This window comes from Rhodamnia argentea, chromosome 8 (genome assembly GCF_020921035.1).
Source record: "Rhodamnia argentea isolate NSW1041297 chromosome 8, ASM2092103v1, whole genome shotgun sequence".
Taxonomy (NCBI): domain Eukaryota; kingdom Viridiplantae; phylum Streptophyta; class Magnoliopsida; order Myrtales; family Myrtaceae; genus Rhodamnia; species Rhodamnia argentea.
The window spans coordinates 12029099-12043005 of NC_063157.1; the positions used below are offsets into that span (position 1 = coordinate 12029099).

The window sequence follows — 13907 nt, forward strand, 5'->3', positions numbered from 1 at the left end:
GGGTTCGTGAGAGAAAAAATGAACTTGACGACTATTAAAGATATCAACTGAGATCCACCCATCGGTGGCCACGATGGTTTTAGCCCAGTTCCTTTCATGAGAGGTCCTGGGTTCGAAACTCGTAGGCGTCGGTGATTTAAGCAGGGGGTCGTGGTGGTGGGATGCTGTACTAGCCCCTCCCCGAGGAATAGTCGTGCTCCACCGCTGGTTTGAGCCATAGCTCGCCGACTGCGCGGACACCTTGGTTATCAAAAAAAAAAAAGGTATCAACTGAGATTTGGGTACCAACTGAAAATTTATGCATTTTCATGAGAAAAAAAGTTCAAGTTAGAATTGAACCACGAGCTGAAGTTGGTGTTTTTTTTTTTTTTCATTTATAAAAGATAACAAAGTTCGGGCCAGAATTGAGACCCGAGATAAAGTTGGCACATTTTTATGATAAAAAAAAATCGGGTTAGAATTGGAACTTGAGTTGAAGTTAGTGCTTTTTATAGGAATTGGGCCGTAATTTTAACGCTAAAGTACGAGTATTCTACTAATAGAAGCACTCACACCTGCTTTGTATCATTTTAGCAAAGAACAGATAATAACTTATATAACGGACCACGCTTAATTTAGCAATGTTCCTTCTATTACTGTCCACTCTCATTTGTCCTACCTCATTTGCAAATTGAAGTCACAATAAACTTTTTGCTTAACAAAAAAAAAAAAACATGTAGAGTGGTTGTTCTTTTAACGAATATGAGAACCAATGGAAAAGGCAGTACTTCACGCGGGTGATTCATGCAACTAAGACTAGTCACAATACGGACAAATATGTTTTTATTTATTTTTTATAATCTAGGTGTCCGGGCTAGCTTGCGTGCACCTCGACTGTTCCTCGGAGAGACTAGATACGAGCGAATATTATTATTATTTTTTTTTTGGTAAATAAGCGGGCGAATATGTTTTTTTTTTTTTTTTATATACACGGCGGTGGAGCACGACTAGTCCTCGGGAGGGGCTAGGGCAGGAGCCCACCACCACGACCCCCCACTTAAGACACTAGTGCCGAAGAGTTTTGAACCCAGGACCTCTCGTGAAAGGAACTTAACTCAAACCAACTCGACCACCGATCAATGGGTTAAACGGGCGAATATGTTTTTTTTTTTTTTTTTTTTTTTTTGGTAAAGAGACGGGCGAATATGTTTATCCTATCTAAAGCCAATAAATGCAAAACCTATTGTCACTTTCGTATGACAACTTAGGGCAAGGATCCACATATCAACTCCAATCATTTAAATCAATTACCTAGTTTATTTCAAATCATGCAAAATAAATATCGAAAATAAATGGGTTTCGCATCATTTCTCTTTAAAAAAAAAAAAAAAAAAGGGAACAGACGCACACATTTATTTTCGCAATGACCTCCTTGAAAGATAGATAGGTCGCTGAATTTTACTAACTGCTTTTTGACTAGCGGCCGCAATAGTCAGTTGAAAGTTGAAGCCACAAATTAGCCACTAAAAGATTTTTCTTTTCCTAAAATTAATATAACGAAAATCTCAAATCGATACTCCTATAATAAATTTAATACAAATTAATTTTTTAATCATGAAAAATCTCGAATCGATACATATGTGATAAATTTATCTCATATTAATTTTTTTACTACTAAAACTTCCAAAGCGATAAAAAATAAATTTACCCTCTATTAGTTTTTTTTTTAAAATTGAGTCAATACCACGAAAAATCTCAAGCCGATACACTTGTGACAAACGGATTATAAGAACTCCAAAATGGCATATCCATCGATCGCCACGTATTATCTAACTTAGTAATTTGACGGTAAAATATAACAAAAATTAACGGAAAATAAATTTATCACAAGTATACCAATTTAGGATTTTTGATGATCAAAAAACTAATTTGAGATAAGTTTGTCACAAATCTATTAATTTAGATATTTTGTAGTATTAACTACTTTTTCTATCCAAATTTTGTCCTTTTAAATGAAGGTGCTAATTTAGTCAGAAGCACATCTACTCATGAAAATCTTTACTCGACTTGCACAGCCTACACACACACATATATATAGCGGATATGAACATATCCTTAAAAGATTTAACATAAAGTAGGAAGCTAAGCCTCCATAAGACTTTCTGGTATTTTCTATAAAAAATAATATGGTAAGAATGTGGAAGGCCTTGAGGGTCGGTCTCGGACCGATATTAAATAAGTTTAGAAGATTCTATTTGGAGATAGGTAGAACCAAACTCAAATTACAATGATATGAGAATACTTCGTAACCACAATGCCCTGAGGGACACCCGTGTTACGAAGTTACGGCCTACGCACACAAACATATAAACAGCTTTATATAGAGATAAAAATTTAAAAAGAGAAAAATAGCTCCTGCCCTTTGAAGAGCCCAAAACGCCATCACTGTTCTCTTCATCTCCTTGCTTTCCTAGCTTGCACGTGCAGTTTCAGCATCAATATTCTGTCATAAATCTGATTTGATTTAGCTGATTAATCCTTATTTGTTGCGTCATACCAAAAAAATCCTCGCTCTACAGTAACTTCGACAGCTTTCTCTTTTGATTTAACAGGCTTAAAAGTTAATAGGCTTGTCATAGATCCCTATGGTGGAATGTCACTAGGGTTCTGCTCCCCCATTTAGTGGCGAAAGAGACGGTCTTTAACTTATCTAATCGTGTTTACAGCAACCATCTTTCTGGAGTCTGGACCACACCACATCTAATCTGATTTTACCCTTAATAGTTTAACTTTTTTTAAAAAAAATTATATGCAGACTCGTTATATCTCTAACGTAATCTGCTTTATCTCTTGAAATGTACCGCTTTGAATAAATTATGGTTGGTCCAAAGTTCTTTTTGATAATTTAATCAAGGGATGAAAATCAAATTATTCAGCATTGAATATTATTGAGCACATCTGTTAATATTAGATAGCGTTGACTTAAAGAAGTCAATCAAGTGAAAATGCACTTAATTGTCAAGTAAGAGATGAGCTACTTCATTCCCTCGGTAGAAATTAGAACATTAGCATATGATATCAGGTCAATATGTTTCTCCTGGAAGGAACTAATAATGCTCAACTTCTAGACATCATCACATGACAATTCTTCTTCTTTTTTCATTTAATTTTTCCTGAGTTTGTCCCCTCTAGTGTTTAAATTCCGAGCAAAGCCCTAAGCAAAGCTTTTGTCGGATTATCTAAGCGACAAAGCACGCCAACCGGGTCCATTCACCCACCACTAAACGAGCCGTACATCTTCATCACAAGAGTGTTCAATCATCTGGGCTCTCTCTCTCCCTCTCTCTCTCTCTCTCTCTCTCAAATGTGCACTGAAGAGGTAACAATGTCACATGATTGTCGCTCTCAGCCATTTTTTCTCTCTGCAGCACCCAAGCGAGCCTGGAGGAGAATAAAAATGGGGTCTTGAGAGCTCTCTTTTCCTTTCTATGACAAAAATCTAGGGTTCTTTGGTCGCTTTGTGTTTCAAAAGGTTGTCCGAGAACCCAAAAATACAGAGACACATTCAAACACATTATGTTCCCAACTGTAATGACCAACAACAATCCCAACCATCTTCACTACCTTCTCTCTCCATCACTCCCCACCACCTCACCTCCTCCCACAAACCAAGAGATAATCAACCAAACCATCCTCTTCCACCACCAAATGCACTTCACAGATCACCACTTGTTCTTGCCCAACAACCACATTTTCCCCCTAATTACTGATGCTCCAATTGACATGGGGAGCCCCAAGAATGGTGGGGAAGTGAGCTCATCACTCCCAGCTAACAAACCCATGAAGAGGGACAGGCACAGCAAGATATGCACCGCGCAGGGCCTCCGGGACCGGAGGGTGAGGCTCTCGATCGAGATCTCGCGCAGGTTCTTCGACCTCCAGGACATGCTAGGGTTCGACAAGGCGAGCAAAACCCTAGAGTGGCTCCTTACCAAGTCGAGGAAGGCCATCAAGGATCTGGCCAAGGCCAAGTGCAAGGGCTCCGTCCTTGGGCCGGTCGACAATGAGAAGGGCTGGTCTTGTTCTACTTCCGAGTGCGATCAGGCGGTTTCGGCAAGGGTTGTGATCGCTGGGGATGGCGTAATTCCGATGGATGACAAGAGGTCAGTGCTGGGAGGAGACTCTAACCACCAAGAGACGTTCAAGATGGTGTCATCAAATGGAGATGGTGGTCTTCATGTTTTGGCTAAAGAATCTAGGGCAAGGGCAAGGGCTAGGGCAAGGGCTAGGACCAGAGCAAAAATGAGCCACAACACAAGGCTTTGTCACCATAACCAGTCCAAGAAACTATGCCCTGATCTGCAGGTCGCTAGTGAAGACGACGAATCAAATCATCATGTTCAATTGCAAGCTGACCGCCAGACATTCGGTGATCATCAGGAGGAGGTTGATATTGAGCAATCTGTTCTGATCGATAGGAAGCTGAAGCAAAGTTCTGTCATCATTAACAATTACCAGAAAAACTTAGAAATTGTTGGGAAAGATGCGATCTGCGACAATCACAACGATAGCCAATTTTACAACTACGATGTAACTCATCAAAACTGGGACATCATCCCCGCAATTGCTCAATCAACCATTTCTTCATTCACCAACATGAACTTTTCATCAGGTAATTAACTTGTTTAAAAGAACAGAACATTCTCCTCAGTAACTTCAAATTTTGTTCATTAAATTCAGTCGGATTTTAATGTTTTGTTTTCCTAAAATGAAAATACAGGGGTTCTGGTATGTGGAAAGCGGTGGGATTCTCCAAACAGCTATAGTCTACTATAAGAAGGGCAATACATGAACCCAAGTAAGTTGTGGAATGTTCTGATCATTTCTTTTTTTTCTTTTCTTTTTTTTTTTTTGCCCTTTTTTGCCTCGTTGAGCTCCTTTTGCTTCGTTATCCTAAGATTTCCTACCATCAAGTTGCTTAATGGAAGTAATATGTGGAATTATGTCTACCTAATGAGGGGTCATTCTGAATCTAAATCTGCCACGATGCTCTATATTGTATAACATGGTAAAGCTGGTTTAGATTCTTGGTTCAACCATTAAGATTCTCCAGAAAATGCAACTTTATTAAGCTTGCCATGTTGCTGAAGGGTGAAGGGTTTTTAAACTTAAGTCAAATTGAGCCATGTCAAACAGAATTAAAGGGACAGAAAGAAATATGCATCTCCATCTTGAAGGAACAAATTAAGGTTAAATTCCTTGTTCCAACTGACTCTGACAAATAGATTGCAACATCGAAAGATTTTAAGATTTACCCATGTTTTGTGACTCCGAAATGTTGAACGTTGTCCATGTTATCATTAACCATGCATGTCTGGAGTTTGGAGTGATTTAATCCATCTTACTCTAGTAATGGTAGCCTGGGTTGGCTTCTAAAACTGTATGTGGTATCTAGTTTACTCAAGTGTTTCCACCTCAGAGTAATTAAACTGAGCCTTGCATGCCGCCCTCTATATGAAGCCTTACTCGAAGCATGTAATGGGATTATTTGCGGATAAATTTAGGGATTAGTCATGCCAAAGTCTCGCATACCCCATGTTGTCAGAAAAACACAAACCTATGTCTGATCTTTCAACCTTGGAACAAAGACAGACTATAAACAAATTATTCTACCTAATTACATGCCTGATGACAGAAATGTTTACAACTTTTGAATGCTCACTATTAAGACTCTACAAGAAGATCACGTTGTTTTAGGCCATAGTTATTTAGGAATCCAACATAGAAAGTCATTAGACAGTTTCGATGCTTTATAAACACGAAGAGAAAATCAAATTGAAGGGCACAGTTCATGTTTCGCTTATCTTCTCTATTTGATTCTGAATTTATTGATTTCTTCTTGAGACTTGATTGCAGCTACAAAAGCTCCTTCACAACCATCTTGCCTGTCATTCAGAAAACTACCTATACCTGACTAGAAGGGAACACCATAAAATGTGGCCTACTTTTTTTTGTTGCTATTGTTTTTGGGGGCATTAGTGACCTAATATTGTTAATTGTGAATTATGAGCACCAAATATAACTATTAGATCCCTGAAAGAACTGATAAACAATCACATAAATGAAAAAAAAATTAATAAAACCCTTTATGCTCTTCAATACTAGGGTGTGATGAAATTGAGTCTGAATCGACATGGTATAATATAGTCCAATGCTACTCATCTAGATTATGCACATCTCGATTACTTGACTCGAACTTAATCAAGCTCCGTTTCTCACGCTTGAAAATAAGCTACAGTCATGTCATGACATGACTTGACTAAAGGATACCTTTAATCTAAGTTGAGTCTTGATTTCAAATTCTTTGTATATATTCTATAAAGCATGACCAATAAGTTCTTTCAGTTACATCAAATTTTTACATGCAGTTAGAATACAAAAAAGTTCAACTACTTAATTGGTTTTGAGATCTCTTTTATTGGTATTTTCATATTCAAGGTCGATACTCTTAACTACTCAAGTTAACCAATCGAACTCAAGAAGATTTTTTTTGGTTTGGAACTCAAGAAGATTTGAGTCAAGAGATTTATGAATGAAGTTTAAGGAAATTCACAGGTAGCTTGGCTTGATTAGACCACTACTCTACATACTTTAAAAGTTAAAAATGTATTGGAAATCTTAAAACTTGTGTAGGAATGCAATCAAGTCCTAAAACTTTAAATTTTGATTCAATTAAGTTCTAATATCTTTTTGTCATAAACTATAATCAAGTTCTTTTGATATATAGTATCTAAGATTGTGTAATGTCACTTTAAAAAATGCTTATCTGGGCATCCTAAAATTGGATTTCTTAACAAAAGCTTCATAACTTAGTTGCATATTTCAGTGACAATCAAAACACAATTGAAAAGTTTAAGACTCGATTACACTCTTTGGCAAAGATTCATTTGAGTGAATTAACTGAAAGGTTTAGGACTCCATGCACTCCCTAGCTGAATTTAGGACTTGAGGTGCAATTTTTTCCTCCACAAACATCATACCTACAGAACAATCATCTGTTTTTTGTTTTTTTTTGGTTAGAAAAAGTTGTGTGGGAGAAAAGCAAACCCCTTGTGTCGGTAATTCACAACTAATAGAAATGTTATTTGCTTACTAGAATCTAGACCTAATCAACGGATTAACATATGCCGACATTGCTAATCTAATCAAATGATGCTGATTTAAGAAAAGTATAACAAATGTTATTTGCTTTCTAGAATCTAGACCTAGCCCACGGATGGTTGGACTTAGGACTGGCTTAAAAGTCCTTTGCTAGACTCGTCCATGCTTAAAACCTATTAAACTTCCGTGTTGATTGGGCCAAGGCTGCCAGAGGGCTTGGCTGAGAAGGAAATTGTTTGGTCAAGCCCTTTGTCTTTTCGGCCGACTGATCATGGGAGGCCTTGTTTGCTCATTGATCATATCTGTTAAAATCTTATTTTCTAAATCTGTGGCATTTACTATGTTTCGGACTGTTTGATTTTTGCTTGTGTTTGACCTTAGATCACGCAACTGAACACGTTCAAATCATCATTATTGCTTGACAAATTCCTCTCTACACAAATTTTTTTAATAATAGAAAGGTGTTCTGATCTTGATTGCAGGGAATGAGATTTGGATCCACAAGACGGTATGGGTCTCCAACGTGTGGTATATCAATTAGTGTCGTCGTCTGGAAAATGTGCATTGACTTATTTATGAATTGCGTATCTGTAATAATCAGATGTATTCATTTGGATGTTGAATATTTATCTGGGTCAATCTACCCTTTGAAATCATTAGCTTGAAATTACCATTTTCAGCTTTGCCTGTTTCTCTAGATCTACATATGTGATATCTCATGTATTTCATAATTCGTTGATATTTCACATATTTGACTGTGTATGTCTTAGCAAGGTGTAGCGTAGGTCTAATCAATTATTGATAGGTAATTAAGACTAATTACTCTAACTTGGCCTCAAAACTTTATGAACATTGCTGCACCTTGCACATTTGGAAATTACATAGACACCCCTTAGAGGAATGTGAATTAAAAAACAACAGACATTTCACAGGAAAAAAAAATCGAAGTGGAAAGATAAGGTTCTTATGTGAATTTAATCGATTGACCGAATGGACACAAGGTGCCTCGTCATACCCCAAGAATGAAATAAAATCCAACCGGCTTGAATTTCCAAACGCCCCCTGCAACTCAATTTGACACTAGTCATCATAGACCACTGAAATCATGAATGATTTGTATATTGTTCACATTTAGTTCAGATCTATCTAATTGTTTGTCAGACTAAACTCTTATCTTATCTTGAATATGGACAATTTATTTAATGCTCACTTACGTTGTGCAATATCACTTAACATACCAATTTTACTCTACCTAGCATTGCTCTTTTCTAGGAGAGATGTCGAGTGTACCCAAATCAATTCACAAAGTTGGTATATTAAGTGATGTGACAGACTGTTATTAGCCGTTGGCTATGGCCCTCTTATCTATATCTCTACTTATAATCAGCCACAACAGGAAATATATCAGTTGTAGAGACCAATTCTAATATACCTAGCATTGCTCTCTTCCTAAACTCAAGAATGTCAGGTAAATTATTCTTTTAGTTCTCACATTTGTCACTAATAGTCAGCAAGACACCTTCATTTGCTTCTATACTTCTTTTTTTTTTTTTGCTTTAATCTGTTTAGTTTTGGATCTTTCCCTGTCTATGGACCATTAAATCGATGGGAAGTTCTTAGCAACCCACCTTCAAGTCCTTCTCCTAAAACTGTTCCCTAGCAGAAGAATTAGGAGGAGGATTCTCATCGGTCTAGCAAGGTCTTTTCTTTGACTAAGGTATATATTTAAGGCAAAAACATATAGTTGTCTCTCTTCGTCTTGAACTTAATGTTTAAAGAACTCAATATTCATGTTTTACCAAAACTTAGATTAAACTAACCGAAATAAATGAAACTGGGACATGTATGTTGACATCTTATTTTTATTTCAATTTGATTTAGGAGTTTGAGGAAGTCTCATTCAATCACCTTTACAGCAAAATTCGCCAAACTCCAGTAGCAACGAACAGGACTTTACCCTATTGACTTCAGACCAAAAGAACGCTTTCGGGATTCTTGTATGAAAAGGACAAATCGTTGGTAAGCATATTGCAAGACGAGCGAGCATGGTACATCCTCTCTCTATGGCAGGACCCGCAGGAAATTGTCATCACAAAAAAAAAAAAAAAACTAGCAATGGAGATGGGACATTGAATTTTAACTACATATGGAAATATTTTTATGAAAAGTATTCTGTTAATATTTATAAAAAAATATATCAATCTGCCCGTGAATATTGATCCATAAGCCACAAAAGTTGTAACACGTTCAGTGGTTTCTCTCTACTTATTTTAATTTCATGTTTTATTAGGCGATAAATTAGAGCTATTAAATTTATGATGTTAACTTTTTATATTAGACTTTAGCCCTTTTTAAACCAAAATAATTATAAATTTTTTAAAAGTGTACGCCGGGTGTTATCACTTTGGAAGAGAAAAACAGGGAAATTCATAACAGTTGACTGTGCTGATTAATTCAGGTAGACGAAGATATCAGAGTTAACTGAAAATTGATAACTCTTTAAGATAATTTTTGAAGATGTTCTGGACTTTCATCATGGTTATATTTGAATTTTGACCAATAATATTTGTAAATGTATGATAACGAAATGAAGCACTGTACATAAGGTGTCCCAAAGTTTTGAACGAGGAAAAGGCGTGAGCAATTTCTAAACTTCTCTTCCTTTGCCCTTATTTTAAGAAACCATACTATTTGAGTGATATGTTAATTGTTAACAAAAAGCAATCAATGTGACAGTAAATGTGCAGTCCATTTCTCATTTCACATTAGAAAGTAGAGTTTGCTTCTATGTTGATGTCAAAAGTTTACCTTCCCTTCCAGAAGTTCAGCTGGAGCCCCGTTTAGTAGTATAGCCATCTGCATAGAAATGGAAAAACTGAAAATTAGTAGGATTTCAAGTTCTATTCCTGCAAATAGAACAGGATGTCTATGTTGGAGGAAAAAAACATGTATACATCAATTGGTATCTAAAAGCTATATTTAGAAGCGAGACAAATTATGGTGAATTTAAACGCATCTGAACCACATGTTTGAATCAAAACTTGTGCAAATTCTGTATACAACAAACATCCATTAATGTAGCACTAAAAAAAATTCGATACATTGACAAAAGAAAATTGGTAAAAAGTCCAAAACCTATTACACTTGTGTCAACTCAGTCCTAAACCTTTCAATTTGATCAATTTAGTGATATACATATTTATTTGACAATCTAGTCTTTCGGCCAACTTTGAATAGACCTCATTGACATGGATATTGACTGTCTTACATGATACGACCGGAGCTAATTTGAATAATTGTTGCAATTATTCTATAATCAGTGCATCTGAGATACAAGAAGATAATACTCGAATGTAATTGCTTCATCTAAAGTTGCCAATTAGAATTTATGAAGCCAATGGGATCCGTAGGATCAACATGATTGGATAGGTTCCTGGGTGAGTATGCAGGAACACAGAACACAGAATCCTGGGCTTCTGTATTTAGAACTTCATATATGTCAATTTAGAACATGATTGCCTACTTCATACATCATCTCTATTTAGAACTTCATATACGTCAATTTAACACCAGAACACAGAATCCCACTTTATCACTGAAAAGCTGTCTTCATGGACGGAGAAGGTTTCATGAAACTGTCACAACGAAATGCAAATGACCTTTCACACACACACAAACAGAGAGAGAGAGAGAGAGAGAGAGAGAGAGAGATGTATATGTACTTGTAAGTGTAAGAGGCCCTTTCTTGAGAGCATCTGAACAGGGAAGAAGCAGTGACATGACCAGACTCAAGGGAAGAGCAGAGGAGTGAGTGTTTTGGAGAGCTTGTTGTGAACTGTGTGAAATAAAGACTACTGCTTCTTGCTTCACCTGACCTGTGAGTTAAATGGGCAGTAAAGAAGAAGAAGAAGAAGAAGAGCTCCGTTTGATTTGTTTAACTTTTGTCTCTTTGTCGTTTTATGTTTCGCTCATCTTTCTGAAAGTACCAGTGGGATTGGACAGATGCGCAGGGTTTAGACTTGAGGAGAGACATGGTCTGACCAATTTCAATGGGGTTGCGTGATAAGCAGGATTCAGTTAACTTCCTTGATTCTCTTGGACTGAATATCTAATATTTAATGGCAGTGGCACGTATCGCATTGTACCCCATTTCCCTCTATAGTGTAGGCAAATTAGCCCCCGCTTTTTTTTTTGTTGGCTCGTACGTTCTGCTGAATCCTTTTCATGCTTTCATTTTATTCACGCTCACATCCACACCCCTTCATCAATCTCGGCTCCATCACGATCTTTCCCCTCTTGAGAGGAGGCCGAGATGGGATCCCCTCAATCTATGCTGCTCCTCGCGTTCTCTTGCCTTGCTCAAAGCGGTCTAATAGGCAACAAAACCATGTCATACTTGGCACGATTTAATGCCCTTTCGGTCGAAGAAATGGATAGGGAAAGATAAAGGAGTCGAATTAGTAGAGAGAAAAGGAGAGGGGTAGGGCTTGCAAAGAGGCTCGCAAGGTTGACCTACGGAATGAGAATGGTCCAAAACCACATTACACCGAACCTTTGATGCTAGTAGTGTTACTTTCTCAAGAACTGATAGTTAATGAAGATTTGACAATTTCGACCAAAAAAATTCTAAGTGAGTGGTAATCCTTGTACTGTTTCGATTTCTTTACAAGTTTTGATATGAAACATCAAGTTATGCTATAAGATGAAACACGCTACTGATTATACTTTAGTTTATCAATATACCGGTATGTTTGGTCATATTATTATTGACATAAATGTATTTCACGTAAGTAATCAATAGAAACGCGCAACTACTTTTGTCTCAAATTTTGAGTTGGTTATCAGAATCTACAACCTAGATTCGGATTTGCAAAAGGTTGGGGAAGAGTGCCAAGGTTAGAAAGCAAGGGCAAATTTCCTACCCAGTCACCTTAAATCCTATGCAACTATGCACCCCAGTTTACCCACGGACTTGTTTACTTAGTAGTCCAGCTTATTGCGGTAAATATTAGATGTTCAAGGCAGATTTACTTTTGGGACGTGCCAGTTTCTGAATTAGTTTCTATGATTTGTTCTCAGGAACTGAAGATTGCGGTTAGCATTAGAAAGGCAAGTAATGAAGGAAACCGTGTTGTATGGTATGCTAAGCACTGGCTTCAAGTCACATCCAAATAAATTAAAATCGGACACAGTAATTGTAGTCATAGAAACAAAGAAATCAGTAAAATTTGCTTCTTTAAATCATTATACTCTATATTACCATTTAAGAGCCTAAAAAATTTCGACCAAAAAAAAAAGAGTCGTAGGACAAAAGGAGGCCTTGATTATTGCAGAAATATCAAATCTACATACGACATGAACTTATGTGCTAAAATAAAATTTATTTACGCACTATTAAGCAAAACACTACCTGTACATTTAAGGAAACAATAGTAGGAATTGTTTTGTGATTTCAGATATTCAGATGGCCTAATATCCAAAAAAAACCTTTAATTTTATCATTTGTTATAATTATATCAAAAGATTTTTTTTTATCTATAAAAACCCTCGAATTTTTACTTTTATCCCAATTCTACCTGCATAGTACTCAAAAAAACCTCAACTTTAGCATATGTCCCAATTATATTCAAAACTTTTTTTTCCCATAAAAAGCTTCAACTTTTACTTTTGTTCCAATTCTATCACTGTTAGCCTTCCGTCCATAATCACAATTGATTAATCCCACATGTCATTTTCACGTCGTTAATAAATAACACCTCGGCAAAGTTGACATGAAAAAACCCTCGAACTTCTCTTCTATTGTTTGCTTCCTCTACATATTTTCTAAAAATACAGAGTCACTCAAGACAACGCATTTTGTATTCTCTTTGGCACTTAACAGCCCAAAGAACCGGTTAGACATTGAGATATTTGGACGAACAATCTAAAATTTCGTCATCCTAAAACCTATTGTTTATAAATTTCGAAGATTCATTGGTAAGTTTGACGAAAAATTCGAGCCACATAGAATTAACTAACGGTGATTATGGATAGAAGGCTAACGGTGGTAGAATTGAGATAAAAGTAAAAGTTGGAGGTTTTTTATGAAACAAAAAAAAAGTTTCGAATATAATTGGGACAAATGCTAAAGTTGAACGTTTTTTTTTTTTATATTAGACTTGTAGAATTGGGATAAAAGTAAAAGTTGAAGGTTTTTTATGAGACAAAAAAAAAAATTGGATATAATTATCACAAACGTTAAAGTTGGAGTTTTTTTGGATATTTGGTCATATTCACACCGGAAGAATGGCACTAAATTTAAGGATAAAAAATAGCTCTCTCTTTTTTCCCTTTTTTTTTCGAAAGCTCTCCTTTAACGGCAAAGAGATGTGCATAAACTGACATCAATAGACATTTAATTTTTTTTTTTTTTTTTCCAATTCTTGGCCTCCTTCATACAAGATCAATGGTTAAAACTGCACATATGTCAATTAAACACCAGAAGACGGTATCCCACAGTATCAATCACAAGCCATCTTCACGGACAGAGAATGTTACATGCAATTGTTACAACGAAATGGAAATGACTTTTAGAGAGAGAGAGAAAGGTATATAATATATACTTGTACGAGGCTTCTTCTTGAGAACATCTGAACATGGAAGAAACAGTGACTTGGCCAGACAGAAGAGAAGAGCAGAGAAGCAAAAGTGTGGTGGAGAGCCTGTTGTGAACTGTGTGAAATAAAACCCACTGCTTCTTGCTTTGCCTATACTGTAAAGTAAGACGC

At 36.4% G+C, this 13907-nt stretch overlaps 1 protein-coding gene across 2 annotated transcripts; it reads left to right on the top strand.

Annotated features, from left to right (window-relative positions):
* Nucleotides 1–3456: 3456 nt before the first annotated feature.
* LOC115755352 (transcription factor DICHOTOMA-like) lies at nucleotides 3457–7832 on the top strand. 2 transcript variants are annotated; one of them, XR_004017092.2, is made up of 4 exons: nucleotides 3457–4651; nucleotides 4760–4837; nucleotides 7060–7093; nucleotides 7623–7832. XR_004017092.2 is itself a non-coding variant. In XM_030694708.2 (3 exons), exons 1-2 carry the CDS (start codon nucleotides 3556–3558, stop codon nucleotides 4813–4815), a joined length of 1152 nt encoding a protein of 383 aa, XP_030550568.1. In that variant the 5' UTR covers nucleotides 3457–3555; the 3' UTR covers nucleotides 4816–4837; nucleotides 7623–7832. The 2 variants fall into 2 exon arrangements, 1 of the variants encoding a protein (XP_030550568.1); XM_030694708.2 differs by lacking the exon at nucleotides 7060–7093.
* Nucleotides 7833–13907: the final 6075 nt, after the last annotated feature.

Coding starts and splice junctions, on each gene's coding strand:
- LOC115755352 (XM_030694708.2), top strand. CDS start 3,556: ATGTTCCCAACTGTAATGACCAACAACAATCCCAACCATCTTCACTAC. Junction 4,652..4,759: donor CAACATGAACTTTTCATCAG/GTAATTAACTTG, acceptor ATGAAAATACAG/GGGTTCTGGTATGTGGAAAG.